Here is a 19,241-nt window from a genome sequence, read left to right as displayed (position 1 = left end):
AGTAACTGGACACTGTTTACATGAAACATACACAATGGCAGGTAGTGGATTGGGCATGATTTATTTGGACTAAAATGTGTTTTGTTTGAGTAAGTTGCCAACATTTAAAAGAGATGCCAATATTCATCAGAGATTTTACCCCCAAATCCAGATTTCCAGCTTTTCTTAAAAAAATATAACGACATAATACTAGGCATGTATTCTATATAGCAACTATCAGCTGACGCTGACAGCTGCCCTATTTAAGGCATATTCTCTCCAGTTACACACTCGCGCACACACACACACACGCCCCACTCTCTCCTGTCTTTTAATAGGTCCACTTACTCACTGACATCACTTGTTTTAAGTTCAGTAGATATAGCTATGCCACCCCAGTTTCGACACTGTCTAGTAACAATATGAAGATTAAAAGAAGGTCCCAAAGCAGTACTGCCTTTCCAAAGAATGATCATTACCTAAACAGGAGATGCTGCAAGGACTAAAGAGTTGAGAGGGCCCAGAATCAAACTGTGAAAATACCTACCCGAATCAGAGTTCACTCACTATCCTCCAACTACCCCAAAAATCTTTTGTCAGTCAGTACTTTCTGAGCTGAATTATTTCAGTCAAAAAGACAGCTTTAAAATCAAGCACAGACGTCTGAACCAAGGGTAGTAAAAAATATCATACCTTCTAAACTCAGGACAGCTCCTCCTCCAACAACTAAATCCCAATTTTGAAATAAAAATACATTTCACATTATATAGTTTCCTTTTTCAGGCTACATTTTTAAAGACTCCAGAGGTGGGGATCATATTGCCAGATGTTACTTAGCAAGAAAAAATTTACAATTGGTAATTTACATTTATTTGCCACATATTTATAACATCATATATATGCACACTTACAAGGCAACAAAATATATCACAGAAACAAGAGAGATAGTTTGTATCATATAAGTCCATGTTCATAAATCCCTATCATTTAGTCACCTAGTAGTGAAGCATTCACTGGCTAGCCCTATTGTGCTGTTTTGACTGTTAAAAGTATTTGTTTTAAATGGCAATCTCAGTGAGCTCTAATGATCACTAAATGATTTCCTTTCCTCTAAATTTTACTTTTATTGAATAAATTAACCCAGCCTTTCACCAGGGAAGCCTCGAATTAGTGCCTTGCTCTATCTCTTCTCACATTCCTATTCACCCTGCACATGTCAAATAGATTTATCTCCCTAAAATATAATTTTCACACATTACGTCACATATCTAGAACCTTAATTAGCTTCCTAATGCCTCTCACCTCAAGTCTAAACTTCTTAGGCTAGCTTTTCAAGTCCCTTTGTACTTATATTTGTTGCTCACATCGGAAATGTAATTCCTCCTTCCCCATGTATACTGCAGCTTATTCATCATTCAAGACCCATCTTCAACCTATTCCATAAAGTCTTCCCTCTCAGATCATTCAAGTCCAGAAAGACTTAGTGCAGTTAGTCACCATCACTCAATTAGTTTTATTTAACTAGACTAACTAGTCTTATTTAACTAGACACATTTCTTGATGTCAAAGTATATTCATACTTTTTAGTTACATACTGCTAAATATAGAATAGGTGTTGGAAATTGATAATGCTGCCCTGTACTGATATAAGCCGAAATCATGATAAAAATATAAAGTATCTCCCCTAAGCATACCCAAACAAGTTAAATACAATCACCAAACCATTTGTTGTCCTCTTTTTTTTTTTTTTAAACTCCTCAGGTATGTAATTAGGAGACAGTGAAACTCAATAATCTGTTTATAAACATCTAAATTTTATATAGTTCTTCACCTCTGCCCCAACACCTAATATAGTCATATATAAAACTAGTAATCAATAAATACCAACTGAATAAATGTATACCTTTTCTATTCTATGGCATAAAAATGAAAACTTTTAAGTTCTTTATTTTAAGGTATTTTTCTTGGATTCATCATGACTAACTGAAAGTTCAAAATAAATGGAATACAGAAAGCCTAACATTCAATTCCGTACTTAGGCCAGGGGCTACTTACAGATTATAACTAAGTGCTATAAATCATTCTGAGATTTATCAAGTTTGCTATCCCCTTTGACAGGGTAAGGCAACTATTATTTATTAGAACTCAACAAATCTGGCTAAAGGTAGGATGCCGCTTTCCTTTGCTGGAGTTAACCTTAAGACAAAAGCATCAGCTCTAGGTATCAGATTCTTGTTGGCTGAAACCTGATGAGTAACAGAAAGACAATAAAAGGGGAGCAGTGGAAGGAGAAAAAACAAGAGAATTAATACCTACACATTTTTAAGCCTACTCAAAGTACACAATCAATGCTATGGCCTTGAATTAATGCTTGTTCCCATGGGAAGTACATCTCTTCTTGACCATTTATGATATAAACCTACAAATCACATCAGTAAATGGAACAGTGGTTTCCAAACATACGTAAGTAAATAACACATACTTAGAAATTCCTACTCAAATCCACCAGTGATTACTAATAGTATATTTTACATTACTCCTCAGCACCTCTATAAAACACTTCCTTCTAACTATTAATCATGAAGATAGTTAAGGCTTCTTTACATCATTTTACACTCTATTTGCTGAACCCACAACTGGTACCCAAATAACTCATTGACTCAATTTTGCTGTCATTAAGTTATTTTAGGAAGCTACTTCTCATGAAACACTAATAATCCTAGTCCAGATAAAGTCAGAAAAGAATTAAATTGGCATGAACTGTCTTTAGCCCAAGACACGTAGATACATGCAAGGCTACAATATACTGACTCTTCAAAGTGTATAGTACAAATGTTTTATTCCAACTTTTTCTTTTTATACTAACAGATTCTCTTGTTTAAAATGACTCATGTGACACTGTCTTATAAGTATACAGTTTATGTTATATAAATTTTATGCTGCACAAATTTCTGGGATAACTAAGCAAAAGTTCAAAATAAATGGAAGAACCATGTGGTGTGCCCAATCACAGGAATACAGAGAGCCTAACACTCAACTCAGTACTCAGGCCAAGACTACTCAGATTACAACTAAGTGTTCATGTTGCAACCAAAATTAACTTCTGCCATTTCCTTAATGCCCAGTTAACACCAGCATACATGAGAATTTAGCGGAAACTTGGGCGCTGAGTATCATTATACAGTGATGTTTAAAAACACTCACCTTCAAATGATTACATTCTACGTTACACAGAGAACACAAATGTGGAAATATTCTTGGAGATGCTGCATAATAATCATTCATCATAGAAGGAGTTGGAAGTCTCTTCATCTTCTGGGCATCAGTATGTGAAAACTTTGGTAACCAGGATGCTTTCACAATCCCAAAGGGAGACTGAATGGGAATGTCAGCCTCAGACTGGTAATTCTTTTTACTTCCTCCTGATCTGTGTACATTAGATGAGTTAATCACAGGCTCACGTGGAATCCGCTCTTGTTGGCTTACAGCTGAAATTAATTCCGATGAAAAAGGTTGCTGGTTCATAGATGGAGGAATCAGAGACCGACTCATTGTCTGGTTAGCTGTTTGGCTAATGGACTGGCTGATACATTTTACAGGTTCAAGGACTGACTGTCTTCCTGAAATGTGTAAGCCTGACATCTTAGTTCCACTCTCAACTGAGAAAAAGGACTGATTATTGGAGGACTCACTGGGGAAGTCCATCTGTCGAAACATATCTTCAACAGGAAACATAGAATTACATATCACATTTGGTGCAGGAACAGATGCAGAAATGCTCTGCTGTGACCGAAATTCATTCTTGACCTCATCAGTTGGAATTTCAGGATCATAAATACGTACTTCAAGTGGATCTTCTGTATATCCATATTTGCTTGCATGCCCATAATCAATTACATTACTTGAAACTGCCTCACTACCGAGTGTTTCTTTATTTCTGCTCTGAGAAGGTAAATTAGGTAACCGGCGCCCCATTTTTCGCATTCTTATATCCCTCAAAATTAATGGCATATTTTCAGGAGTTAGCTGTTCATCAGGATAGCGACTGAGTTCTTCTAAATCTTCATTAGATAATCCAAAACTTGCTAAGATACTTGAGGCACTCTCTTTTGTATAGCGGCTCTGCACTTTAGGACTCTGCTCTGTAACCTGTGTTACAGAACTCTGTTTCACTCCCACTGATGCAGGTATCTGAGACTCATCATCCCACCGGCTACCATGAGGCTTCCCCTTCTTTTGCTGTGCTTCGTGAAAATCCAGTTTTTCTTTGGTCAATCTTGGATCAGTTCGGTGTTGAGTTACCTGAACATTCATTCTCTGTGGTCCCATGTTCTGATAAGCTTCATGGCCAGCAAATCTGGGTGGAATTCCACGGGCTCTCCCTGCTGGGTAAAATCTTGGAAGACCCATAGATCCAGGCCTCATAAATGGTCCTGGAGGCCTCATCCCAGGAGGGTTAGGTGCTCGTGGCCTCGGAAGTGGAAAGTTTCCTCGAGGATTAAACCTGGGTCTCGACATGGCTATTTTCAAGAAAGCCTGATTTAATAAAGTATAAGGTGGTGTTGAACTATGTGAGGCAACGGCATTCAGCTGCTGAAGCGCCAACTGAGTCTTAATCTGAGCAAAGTGCAAAGGAGATGGGCCCAACAGAAGTGGGTTTGCAATGCCCAGGTTCAAGGAATTCACAAGTGGTGCGAAATTTTCCAAGAATAACACAAAGCTGAAAGTTAAAACACAAATATTAGATCATTTTAACTCAAACTACTTCATGAAGTGGGTTCTACAGCCAGTGTAAAACATTCTGAAACAAAGCCATGAAAGGATTCTGCATTTCATACACTTTTAGATTAAGTGCTTACGAGGATTTTAAACTTTCCCCAAAACTTTCTCTTCTTTTCGTTCCCAAATCCAGAACACAAACCCCAAACCTCAAGCCAGAGGTTCGTGTATACTGTGTTGCACTGAGTGCTGCACTGGGCGCTGTCCTAGGTGCTGAGCAATAATTACAACTCCTAAATAATCTTGAGTAACTGGGGATTATTTCATGCTTTAATACTGGGGGGGGGGGGGGGGGGGGGGGGAGACGAAGGCATTAAAAATGCTTAGTAATGCACACACACACTTAACACTTATGTTATCAGATGTACAAACAATGAAAGCAGGAACTGTAAGCCTCAAATTTTCCAAGACCCATTTCTCTAAGACCCAACTTCCTTGCAATCACATCTAATAAATTCCATATAGCAATTAAACTATGCTTAAGGCTCTACTGTTAAACAGTTGTTTTTTTAAAGACGAAAACCTGTCACCAATAACTTGACTACAGAGTTTGACAAGAGTGTACAGTAGCATGGATTATAACATACAAAAACAATACGTAACAAAACCAGTCACCTTTCTCTTGGATTCCCTCCAGAGTGAGAGTATTGACAAATATTGGAGTGGGTAAAAGTAGGCTTGCAGTTGTGAGTACGTGAAACAGTTTATTCTTGTATTATTAATTACTGTATTATTTGTATTACACCTGTAAACCTAATTTTGCCCACCCCTGTATATATGGACAATAACAATGATTAACTTTATAGTGTTATAGAGTACTGTACATGTACTTGGTCTGATTTATTTTTCATAGCAATCCCCTGATATATGCACAGTTTAGGAGGATACTAAGGCACAGAGAAATTAAGTGACTTACGTAGGTAAGTGGCCAGGCCAAGATTTGCACTCCAAGTATTTTGGCTCCATAATCCATACTCTTAACTACCAATAGATGTGAGCAAGAACATCCTGCAGTACCCAGGCAGTGTATTAGTTAAAACTGGTTGCTGCCCAGCCCTTTGGAATGCAGCACAACTCATTCCAACCCACTTCTCAGAGAAATTGCACCATTCAGGACCAAGGTCAGCAGTCACAGGACTTGTCTTCCCTTCTTAAACCATGCCAAGGCTTTCTATCAAGTCCCTACTTTGATACACAATAGAAATGCAGGGTGGGAAATGTGAGATTTTTAGGCACGTATGCCTACTATGGAAACCTATACTATGAATCCTACTTGATGATCATCACTTTCTGATTCAAACTATAACTTCATCTACAGCTCCACTATACACTTTCTTCTTTATATACAGTATAATGTTAATGAAATGGTGATTTGGCTGAGAAATGCCTTTATCTGCTAACACTCTCCCTTCCAACCATCTTGCAGGCTGCCACCACATTTAATCTTTATAAAAGGACATTCTTGCCACATTACTCTGTTAAAAAAATCAAAGAAAATCTCATTCCCTTTACTTCTTAGTTTTATGTGAAAAGTATAACCAATCTAGCCAATCTCTACCCTTCTAACTTTACCAAACACTTCCTTTATCCCTTCCAATTAAAACACATGAACGAAATAACTGTGCCCTGGACCTGATTTATTTTATTTTACTCATCCTGCAAGGTCAGTCTCCATTAAACTTGCTTGACTACCAAGACCCAGAGTGAGTCTTCCAACAAACTTTCTTATTTATTGTTTATATCATTTTGGGACTTGTACTTTTTACTCTCCTGTTTTTGTATTCATATGTGCAGTCTTTTTCAACAATCTAGTCTCAATTAAAGGGATGTTCACTGTTGTCTTATCTTCCAAGGATATATAACTCTACTCCTACTTGAAATACCCTCAAATATTTGTCAAGCTATTTGAATGATCACATCCAAAGTCCTCATAATTGACATAGATGATTAATTTTCAAATTAGAATGAAACACAAAAATACAATATTATGCAGGCTTCTGATTCACCAGATGCAAGTAGCAGACACAAGCTCTGTAAATAATGTTCATTTATCACAAATTCTAGGTCTTTTTAAACAAACAAATCATATGAAACTGCACCTACCTTCTACAAAACAAAAATACTTCCAAGAACTTTGTCTTGACCCAGTCCTTAAAAACAATCATTGCTTATGCAAGCAATCTGTCACCTAGTTACACTCTTTCTGCACTACTTTCCTGAACTAGTGAAGATTTCTCTCAACTTCAGAAGCACAAATTCTTCCTAATATTGTTTCCCCCAATAATAAAGGAACAGATTTTAATCAGTCATCTAATTACCACATGGAATTATGAGCACGTATCATTAGAAGTACCTACATTTTAAGTTCTTTAAAAGTAAAAAGCCTATCTATGTACGTATTTCCTAATGTTCCCAGCACTGTCTTAACACTGACGTAAGTATACATTTTATAGACTGCAAGAGAGCAGCTCTTCACATACTGTATTCTGCAGAAACTAGTATCTTGTAAGACTGTAGGTCTTCTACAAAGGAGTTAGTTCCCTGGTCAAGAGAGTTTGAAATGCATTCATGTGCTACCCTTCGTAGAGGGGCACAGTAACTATTGCATATTAAAGGCTCCGAGGTGCCCTGTTGTTTATCAAAAGCCTTTTTTCATTTTGCACTTCCCAACCTTGAGTTTTCCTTCATGTACATACCCAGGAGTGATATTTGGAATATTTGGTAATTGGTAAAGCCCAAGCAATGGACAATCGACAGTAATTTGAGCCCCTCCTTCCTTCACTCTCAAGTTTTTAGTTGCTGTATACAAGGTGATGGCAGGGCGGTTCTCAAGAAGGAAGTACAAAAGTGGGAAACGTAGACATCCACCTTTGGGGCAACAGCTACTTACTAATCAGGGCAAAATTATTTCAATATTTTAACAACTAGTATATCTGTACCAGTGTGTAGTCACTGAATATCAGTCCTCAAAAAAGACACCAGTCTTTCACACAACAGTCTAAAATACACACAAAGAGAAGAATTAAAAGGCCTTTTCCTAATTAAAGAGTTCAACTATCAATGAGCAGAGGTTTGGCCTGTTTGCATTTTTTAGGGGTCTTAAAAAAAAAAAATCACACTAGACTTCCCATATTGTTAGTCCATTGTGAACTCTAATATAATGAGGACAAAATTAACAGTCCTAGCTCCCCAAAGGGATCTCTCCCCTCTCTCAGTAAGACAAGTTAGAGGCCTGTTCAGCCACAGTTATTTATTAAGCATTCTAATTCCAGGACCTGCTAGTTAAAGACAAGAAAGTTTCTCTCTTGGCATGCATATCCTGGAAAATCCATCATTACACAAAACTGTCACTTTCAATAGGTCTTCTCCACCAATCTCCTTTCTGAGAACAAGTTTCTTTAACCCTCTTGTACTTTAAGCCAACACTTCTCCTAACCTTTATCCCAAGACTCCTTCCAAATTTCAGACTTTGAAGTACAGCATGTTTTAATTCCTTTTAGTTTGTTATTCAGTAACATTTTCAGGCAGTAATCCACTAATATAGAACCATCAAACACCTTCTTATGCTACAACATATCATTTCTAATCCTGGTTGAAAAGTTTCCAACAATGTCGTTCATCAAAACACCATTAAAAGAGAAAGTATGATATATTACTTTACTATATACGTGTTCAGCTCTTCATTTCTATTCTCACTACAATGATGTGAATTTTAAATCAGACACATGAAACACAATGTTGGGCATTGGCAAGAACTGACAAATACATTTTTGAAACTATAATAAAAAGTCTGCCTACAATCTATATTCCAAATAACATTATCTTCAATGGTTAAAAAAACTTAAGTAATCTTGTATCTTCTTAGTGAATGAAACTGAAGTATATTCATATTTCTTTTGCATAATAATTTTTATTTTAAAGTATAAGCACACTTTTAACCATTTAGGTAAGTTACTGTTTAATTGTCTTACAGCTATCATTCACATTCACTCCAAATAAGATGTTTTAACTAAAATGATGCTTGTGTTTATATTTCAAGCTTTCTATTTGTCAGGCATTATAACCTTCATTCTGCAATTATAATTCTGAAGCGTTTATTTCTTCAAATCTAATTTAAGGCAAGCCCCCACACCATCAGCACCCTTTTCTCTGTCGCTTATCTTTTCTCCCCTTTCTCAAGTTTAAACTTGAGTCCTAACAATGATGCCCCAGGGTAAAACTACTTAATGCAAATACTAACACCTGATAGAAACACAGGACTTTACAACGTTCTCAATGGATTCATGGGAATAAACTTCCAAAATCAAGTATCAGGTCATTCAGGATATTTTTTTTAAATGCTAAAACACTTAGAGAAACTATCTTCCTAAGAATAAATATATCAGAGTAATTTCAAATCCAGCTGTTATTCATCCATTACAAAATAACTGACGTTCTAGGTGAGGAAGTAGAAGGTTATTAAGCCAGGACAGAGCTCTTCCTTCAGAGCTAACACTTCAATTTTTAAGATGGAGCTAGTATCACATAAAAATTAAAGAAATCAAAATGATAAAATATAGTTAGAAATCTCCTGGAAATTTTCCTTTTCACACCTCTGCAATTAAGAGGGTCTGTAGAAACTGGCTGAATAAACTATGCTATGTCCATATTTTGCATATGGAAAAAACGGAATGCTGCTATATATCCCTGTTAGGATAGATCCTAAGGATAAGAACTAGTGGATGAAAAAACCCTTCAAGTTATTTTCCTTTTTTATATTAGCCTATGGACAAGAAATAAAATAAAATGCTATTAAAAAGTGAAACATCCATACAATAGTGTTACATATGTAAATATGTAAACAGTATTACTTCACTTAACCTATGGATAAAGTCAAGTTGGTTTCTAACACCAAAATGAGAAATGTAATAGTCCTAGGTATTTCAAATCTGCTATTAGAAGTAAAGAAACCCAAGGTGTGTTTTTTTTACCAACACTGGCATTTATTAATTTGATAATTTTAAATATTGCTAATATCACAGAATTTATACATTCAGAGTAACAAGTGATAGCCATATACTTAGAACAAATGCTTGATACAGTAAATATCATCTTTATTATCCAGAACCGTTAAAGAATATGTCATTTTCAGGATAACTGAGTATCCTAACAGCTAAAATATTAATCCTTTACATTTCAATTTAAATGTTTTTATTTTATTTATTTATTTTTAAATATATCTTTATTGATTTCAGAGAGAGGAAAGAAGAGGGAGAGAGAGATAGAAACATCAATGATGAGTCATTGATTGGCTGCAGCCGGCAACCCGGGCATGTGCCCTGACCAGGAATCAAACCCTGATCGCCTGGATCCTAGGTCGACGCTCAACCGCGGAACCACGCCCGGCCGGGCTAAATGTTTTTAAAACAAATACTTCCTAACAATGTGCTTCAATAAGGAATTTAGAATTTTTCATTTTTCTTATTCTTCCAGCCATGCAATATATAGTATTCACTGCCTTTGGGAGAAATACACATTAATTTTTTTTTTTTAATTCCACTGAGGTTCTAAATGAAAAATTTTTTCAGGCACAGAGCACAGGCTACAATATTGAAAGGCTTTTAATGGCTAGGCTTGGGAACCACATAGAAAACAGGGAAACTCTTTCTGAGTTGGAAAGGAGCTTCAGAATTTGGAGACATAGGACAAGTTGTAAATGTTGAAACCAGGATGTGGAACAATACTCCAGAAAAGTTTTTGTTCTGTTTGGGGAGCAGGGTGAGGGGTGGGGGGTGGGGAGGCAGTAAATTGAAACTGAGAGAATCTATCATCCAATTTTTTTAAAGGCCTATAACCCAAAAAGGGTAACAACTCCTACTTAGGGGATCAGAATCTAGGACTTCAAGGCCTAAATTTAGGTGGTTGAGAAAACTCCCTATACACTTCTCTCCCCATATCCAATTTTTAGCTACTGATTCTCTCACACTGCCACAGAGGCTGATTCTTTACCACAGATCTCTCTCCCCCTTATTTTTTTATTTTAGTAGAAAGGGATAAATGCAGAATCATTCATTAAATTTATTAAATATTTTTTGAGAGTTTAATAATAATGACAGTAATGCTAGTCCCTGGAGTTTTAAAACCAAATAAAACATGATTCCTATAGCCAAAGTGTAAGCAATCTAACAAGAAAAACAAAGTAACCAACTGTAGTGCAATATGTCAGTATTACTACAATGCTCAAGTATCAGAAAAAGAATTTATTTCTGGAAGAGGTAATGAATGCTTGAGTTTTGGAGGATGAGTAACATAGTTTTGAGGGAACTGGGAAAAGTGAGATTTCAAATAATAAGGTCTAACTAAACATATGCTTATCAACTTATAAAAAAATTAGAATAGCCTGGGTTAAAAGTCCTGAATCAAGTACTGTAATGAGAGAGCAGTGCTGAAATGACTTTAAATAAATCTATTAACTACATATTTCTGACAAAAATACAAAATTCTGGTACAAGACAAAAATACAGCTTCAGTTAAAACATTTGAATCTTTGGTAACTTCAGGAACTATTTGATAAAAGCATCTATGAACACAGAAAAAAATATTTTATATTAGCCAGTTTATACTGACTTTTTTCTCCAAAAACTATCAAATTTCAAATCTTTGCTCTCTACACCAATTCCCTCAGTCAACAAGGTTCCAATCATTATATTCTCCATTTCTAACTAATCATAAAATTCTGTTTCAAATTCATATCTAAGCTAGTAATATGTACCAGATGAAAAAGGTTTGAATTCTAACAAATTCATCATTTACTATTGATGGACAAGATACTTAACCTTTTTAGCATCAGTTTTCCCATCTGTATATAAAGTGGGGAAAGTATCTTCCTCTCTGGATTAAGAACTAAATTAGATAAAATATAAATATATACAGTGCCTGACAAAGGACTTGCCCAATAAATGTTAGTTCCACTCTCCCTCCACTCCTTCATTGAACAGACAAATCACAGTTCTGAGCAACAATATCTTTTAAATCTCTGCTTCTGCAGAGCAAAAGTTTGTTAAATTTGGGGTGGGGGTGGGGGCAAGAGATGAGAAAAGCAGAAATTATAAAAATAATTCCTATCCCTTTTCACACACAATGTCTTTCTATCTTAACAGAGTCACAAAAATACAGTTAAATCTCCAGAAAATAAAACTTATTCTGTAAGAACAATGTAATTGTGCTCTGGAACCCAGAGGTAAAAGCAATCCAAAAGGTCAGCTGCTTTTTATAAAAGTCTTAAAGCAGTAATTCCTAATAATGTAAACATCTTTAGTAAAAAAAAAAGTTCAAAATGCAAAGAAATCAGAAGCAAGCAAGCTCCCCAAACTGCTTAATAGTATGTGCCAGCCTAAAGTTACACTTTTTCTTTGGCTATTGTAAACTGAAAATCTAGTTATCCACATAGATTTGCTGATTAACTGGCATAAAAATCAAATGCTACACACTCATGTACTTAAAAAGTGAAATGATAAATTTGAAATTTTCTTTAAAATAACCTAGAAAAAAAAGGGTGTTTCTGAGTAAGACATAGGGGTAGGTAGTGGGTAAGGAAGTCTGATGAAGCAGGACTGGCAAACATATTTGCTGTGGAAGCTAAATGACAGTTTCATAAGGATTTATTATCGCTCCTCTCTACTTTTTTACATGTTTGAACATTTCCAAAATAAAAAGTTGAAGTGCTAAATATTAAGCATGACATTAATAGAAAACAAAAAAGGAGTATAAAACAAACACAACTTCATACTTCTCAATCTAACGTTATCACACCAAAGTCTAACAAAAGCCAAAATCAGCTAACTTGTTATGATTAACAAGCAATGTATAAATAACAAATGCAGATTTAAATAAAAAATCTCGTTACTTCATTATTCTCTATACCAGTCCTTCCCATCTCACTGAACTGACTTACCAGTTATTAAAGTTTCATATTCTACTCTTTTTCTGTTTCATTATAACTTTTCAGTGATCAAAACTAATTTGTGAAACAAAGAAAGTAAAATTAAGCAAAACAAGCAAAAGGTTCTTGATTAGAAATCTCTGATTAAGAATTAGGTTATGCCACATCCAAGAAAATAAATCCTTTCTATCTTTTGAAAATGACTGATATAACCTAAAAACAATGTTATTAAAAAAACAAGAACCAGTAAGACAAAGGTAAATTTGGCATTAACCCCTGGAAAACAACTGAACAAATAAAGACAGTAACTCATCATAAAGCTTTTTTCACTGAACTCCAAATCTCTGGCCATAAAGAGGTTCATTTAGCTAGAGGAATTTACAGATAGCCAACTTATGAAATCATTAAACTTAACTTGGAAAAATCTGGGTTGAGATGTGAGTTTTTAATTATTAACTCCTTTGAAAACAATTGCAATTAAATAGTATTAACCCTTTAAAATAAATTTTATTCCTGACGTTGTAAGAACATAAGCTTGTTAAGAAAACAGTAAAAAGTAGTAACTGAAATCCTTATCAGTAAAACCATTACCTAGAGTGAACTATTATTTTGATATTTCTTCTAGTTTTGTGTACATGCATGCACGCATGCATGGATGGTAAGGGAAGTAGGATACACCAAATTTTACTGTATGAAATTAAAACTATACTATTTGCCATTTTCAATTAACATTTTATTTTCCTGTAATTAGTATTTTTCAGGCCCTGGCCAGGAAGCTCAGTTAGTTAGAGCATCATCCTGATACACCAAGATTTCGGGTTTGATCTCCAGTCAGGGCACATTCAAGTAGCAACCAATGAATGCATAAGTGGAACAACAAATTGATGTTTTTCTCTCTCCCCACCCCCTTCCGCTTTCTCTATAAAATAAAAAATAAAAAATTTTTTTCCCCAAAAACAGGACATTTAATAGTCACAAAACACTGTGAACTCCTGAAAAATTTTTTACATTATTTTGACAAGAAATAGTTAAAAACGCTTTTCTACGTCCTTTTAGGAACTAAAACATACCACTCTGAAACAAGAAATATTCAGTAAAATGTCAACCATAAAATCCTTTCAGAAGCATCTATTAGAAACTGAGTTCTCGAGGCAAACATGAAGAAATGGTTTGACAGACTAAAAAGATATCAACATTAGCTCCCACGAAGTATTTCTGAGTTATACAGTCAAGAATTGCCTGTTATTTTGATGCAGTCTTTCAGAAGAAAAGGAATTCTTAGTTTTCTTTAGATATTGGTAAAGAAATCTGAAATCTATAAATATAAAAGCATCATCAAAAATTATTCAGTCCACCCTATCTGATTCTGCTCAGTGGTTAGAGCATCAGCCCAAGGACTGAAGGGTCCAGGGTTCCATTCCGGCAAAGGGCATATACCTCAGTAGCAGGCTCAATCCCTGGAGGTACATGCAGGAGGCAACCAATCAATGTGTCTCTCACATATCAATGTTTCTCTCTCTCTCTCTCCCCCTTTCACTCTCTCTCTGAAAAGCAACAGAAAAAATATCCTCAGGTGAGGATTAAAAAAAGAAAAAGAATTAATCAGCCAGATCATAATGGTTTCATCAGATTCTAAATAGATTTATCGCAAACCCTACACTTGAACTTTATAGCACTTCATGGTTTACAAAACACTTTAATATTCATTATCTCATTTGAGCCACAAAACAACCCTGTAAGCAAGGGCATCCCAGTTTACAAATTAAGTAAAGACCTTGAAACCAAGTGGGAAGATCACAACTAGTACCTTAACTCTCGGTGTTCTTTCCATGCTGTATTCCAAATACATAAAATTTAAATTTATTTTATAACTTTGCTTTTCTAATTATAAAAAATATATGTTCATGACTCCCATTCCCCAAAAGAAAAATAACTCTGATGACATAGAGAAAAGAATAAAAAGCTTTATATAATCTTACCACAAAGGGAAAACTACCATTAATATTACTTTTCTACTATATATCCACATACCTCAATTGGTACTGCTTTGTTAGAGCGACTATTTGCCTTACAATAATAAATAAATCCATATTTCCACCTAAGAATGTAGGTATTACACTGGCTAGTTAATAATAAAAGAGTACATATCATCTGTGCTTTCCTCAATTTAACTAGCATTCAATCTGCTATTTTCTTCTAGTATATGCAGAGATTTACTCAACCAACTCTTTTCTACCATTAGTTTTATACCCTCGTATCTCACAAAAGGTATGCAAGTCATAATTCTGAAGGAGCCATTATGTGTGGATAGAGAGTATCACGCTGTATGTAAAAATGCTAAAGTGTGGTACCTCAAGGAAATTGTCAAAAAAACAATAAGCAGACATTAGAAACATTTGGTAACATGAAGGGCATCACAAACTTCACCACTACCTGGAAAGATTGATAAACGATAAACATGATTTCAGATTAGAAAGGGAATGGAATGACAGGAACAAATCACCATGAGAACCAAGCATTAACAACCCCACAGCAATGATTTAATAGTTATTATTTCCAGGAAAACAACTTTTTGATAAACAGGATATGTGAGTATAATCAGATATATACTTTTTTTAGGATCATATGAACTGCATACATAATTGTACTCATAGTACTATAACATTGTATTCATAGTAAATAATGTCAGAGATGTGTACTGGTGGTCCTGCTTTGTTACCCTCAACAAATATAATACATTAGTCCAAGAGAAACCACCTAATCCAATTTGGAATAAAGAAATCTTCCTGGGATTGTTTTTAAAACCAGGAATGAGAAAAGTGGTAGATGCTGATAAAACTCAAATGTTGACAGCATATTTACTATTTTAGTGAGAAAGCAAAAACACTGAAACAAAATATAGCCAATATAACAGAGGTAAGCAGGACCAAGAGGTAAATACAGTACTGAAGACATTCACTGCCCCGTTCCAACTGTTCCTGAAGCCTAATTGCATCCTTGCTCTCCCTGCCATTTGGTTGTTTACTTCTTTCATGAAGTACATGAGCCAAAAAATGTTCCCATCTGCCTAAAATAGGTTTCCAAAATCTTCAAGTATGCCTAAAATGTCAAATGCCTTAAAGTCTTTACAAAATACAAAAGAGCACATATAGTATGTTACTTTTTGTATAAGAAATGAAGATAAAAAAAACACATATCTGCTTATAGTTACAAAAACACATAGGTAGGATAATACAGAAAACAATGAAACTGGTTACCTACAGAGGTAATAGAACGGCTTTAAAAAAAGTGGGGGAATATTTCATGAAGTACATCTTATTACATAGTTTTAACTTTTAAAAGCATGTTAACAATCTACATTTTTAAAAAATGAAAAGAATGGAAAAGAGGGGAAAAATCTAAAATTAAAAGCAAACTAATTAAATCATTTTCCAAATGAATACTATAACCCACTGAAGGGGAAAAAGAAAACCAATGTGCCCAGCCAGTGTGGTTCAGTTGGTTGAGCACTATCCCATGCACCAAGAGATCACCAGTTTGATTCCAAGTCAGGGCACATGCCCAGGTTTCAGGCTAGATCCCCAGTACAGGGCGTGCAGGAAGCAGGTGATTAATGTTTCTCTCTCATCAATGTTTCTCTCTCCCACTCTCCAAAATCAATAAAAACATTTAAAAAAAAAAACAACTAATGCAAGTTAGTTATGAACCCACTATTTGATTTATACACCCTCAGTTTTAGGATAGCTAGGAGAAAGAGCTATAAACAAATTCTTAATTTGTTTAGTTTTTTGGGTGTGTTTTTTGTAGCGGTATGGGCGAAACAATTCTTAAATTAGATATAGGATTGAGCAAATAAGAGTTTTGATAGTGCTGGGAGCCAGGGTTCTCACTGTAGAAGACAAAATATATAAATATAAAATGGGAGAAAGAAAGAAAGAACTGGATAGTGGTTTATAAGCCTTATAAACCACTGAGAAAACCAGGAGTCCATAACTCCACACCAATAGAGCAATGCAAATGTAAAGGGACTGCTTAGTTGGAGAACCATCATTTTTGTAACCATCCTAGTAAAGATTGGTTCAGGCAAGAATCATCTGTGCACATTATATCCAGAGTGAAATTTTGATGAAGAGTAGAACATTTGCATACTCCTAAAATGTCTCTCCACAAGTCAGTTAGTTCAAGGGGGGGTGGGGGGGAGAAAGCAAACATTTTGACCAAAATGAGAAATGTTCTATTAAAAAAAAAAAAAAAGTAGATTGTATTCTTCAAAAAGGTCAATTTCACAGATAAAGAAAGGCTATGGAAATGTTCCAGAGTAAAGAAGACTAAAGAGACATGACAACTAAAGGCAATTATCTAATCCTAGACTGATCCTGTACTGGGGGTGGGGGGGGACAAAAACAGAAACTGCTATAAAGAACATTATTGGGTCAACTGACAAAATCATAACACTGTAAATTACAGAGTTTTATTAATGTTAAATTTACTGAGATGGTAATTGTACTATGACTACAAAAGAAAATATTCTATTCTTAGAAAATAAACTAGGGTAAAGGAGCACAATGTAGGAAACTTATTCTCAAATAATTCTGGGGGAGGGGGAGAGGGGCAGTTGTGTATGTGGGTGTGTGTAGGAGGATAGCGGGGAGAAAAAAGAAGGGGAGACAAGGAATTCCTATCAGTCAGGGCTTTACTTCACTCAAAAACAGTCAATGATCCAAAGTTTTAAATTCAACACTGCACTACTTATCTAACTTCTTAGTTATATAGTATACTAAGTCAAAAAAGGATTGGACTATAAGCAAGTATGGCAACAGGAAGAAAACCTGCAATATGGTAAAGAATGTCAGCCCTAAGCAAATGTCTGAATTTGGCCCTTCTTTTTCTGCATCATGCTTACTTCCTAACTATTGACTGTTAGTCAGCCCATTATGCAATGCATAATAATCTGATCTTTGGGGGAATTTCCACTGATCTGAAGACACCCGCCCTGTAGGAGGGGTGCCACTGAATGACTTCATGCAAAAGTGGTTAACTCCCATAAATAAAATTTAACACTAATGTAGCATAGTGTTTTTTAAGAACATAGACCCTAGATTCAGTGTTTTAACTCTGGCCTGTTGGTTGCTAAAAATGTCACCCCAAGTAAATTAGTATCCCAAGCCTCAGTTTGATCATGTGAAAAATGGGAATAAAAACAATACTCACTTAAGAATGTTGATGTGAAGAATAATTAAAATTACACTTCCTGACATACCATGGGTGCTCAAAAAATGTTATATGGTAAACAAAATGTTTTATTTAAGAAGCAAGTACGTATCTGTTCCTTTTATTAAGACCTGGATAATTTTTGAAATTTTCAATATTGTAGTAGAAATATAAATTTATAGACACACGTATGTGCTATATGAGACACATTGGGGAAATTTGACCACTAACTATCTAACATTAAGGAATTACTATTTTAGGTGTGTTAAGCATTTTTTCTCTAAATATTTAGGAGAAAACTTTTGAACTATAAATTTATGAAAGATATGGGATCTGCTTTTAAAAAAAAATAGGGTGGAGGGTAGACAAGATTGACATTAGCTTGTAATTTTTAAAGCTGGGTGATAGATACATTAGCTTGTAAGTTTTAAAGCTGGGTGTTGAAACATTGTATTATACTCTTTGCTTCTATGTATGTTTAAAATTTTTCCGTAATAAAATGTTTTTTAAAGAAGTAAAGAAATTCAAAACAAAAGAAGGTTGGCAATATTCACTCATTAGCAGGGACAATAAGAAAATTAGTTTAAAGTTTAATAAAATGAAGGCTGCAGAAATGAGACAGAAAAAAAGTATGAAAGCTTTAACAAGACTGGAACAATAAATATATTTTGGTATTTAAGGAGTTCAAGGGTTGAAAAATAACCTAAAACACAGGCACCCCAAGGTAATGACTAAGAAAATATCAAAATATGTGTATCTTAAAACTTCCTCCTATGCTCCCCGAACCTTTTCTTTCAAAGAAAAACCTGTAATTCTTAACCCTCCGATCTTTACAGCTGTGTTTTATTTCTACACCTCATCTTTTCCTTACCCTCTTCCTTTTCATTTTTTTCTTTTAATCTTCCATATATCTACTTACCTTCCATTTTAATTTTCAACCACAAATTCAGGCCACAGTAAATAAAGCTGAAGCAATGAGAGAGTCAGTAAAGTTGGATATACAAAGAGAGGCTTACTAGCATTCCACAAATATAACTACTTTCCGTTTTGGAGGATCTCTAAACTACATTTCAACACTCAACATCTCATTTCTACACAAAACTGCCCAAATTATGTTACCTGGTACCCATACTGGAAGCACTGTCTCTTAGCGTGTACAGCATTTTATTAAGACTTTGGAAAGATTTATCTAAACTTTGACCAATATACATTTAATTATAGTAGAAAAAGCAGAATTTGGATTCCAAGGGTCTGCACTGTGTTCTTATCCTGGCTCTGGCAACTATCAGCTGAGTTCATTCACTCTAATTGTATCTAATATATACAGGCACTGGGACAGGTTCAAAGTGAA

The 19,241-nt window shown here is 35.0% G+C and overlaps 1 protein-coding gene across 3 annotated transcripts in view; it reads right to left on the bottom strand.

Moving 5' to 3' along the window:
* Nucleotides 1-4,707, bottom strand: part of ZNF638 (zinc finger protein 638) — a 58,461-nt gene extending 53,754 nt beyond the window's left edge. For 2 of the 3 annotated variants that reach the window (XM_087823629.1, XM_087823628.1), the window contains exon 1: nt 3,184-4,577. In XM_087823629.1, coding sequence (XP_087679755.1) covers nt 3,184-4,497 — 1,314 coding nt within the window. In that variant the 5' untranslated portion in view covers nt 4,498-4,577. Of the gene's footprint in view, nt 1-3,183 lie in introns of all 3 variants that reach the window. The other variant, XM_016202606.2, reaches the window with a different exon arrangement.
* Nucleotides 4,708-19,241: the final 14,534 nt, after the last annotated feature.

The sequence above is a fragment of the Miniopterus natalensis genome, chromosome 13, assembly GCF_054644295.1.
Source record: "Miniopterus natalensis isolate mMinNat1 chromosome 13, mMinNat1.hap1, whole genome shotgun sequence".
Taxonomy (NCBI): domain Eukaryota; kingdom Metazoa; phylum Chordata; class Mammalia; order Chiroptera; family Miniopteridae; genus Miniopterus; species Miniopterus natalensis.
This window is presented reverse-complemented; position numbering and strand designations above follow the sequence as displayed.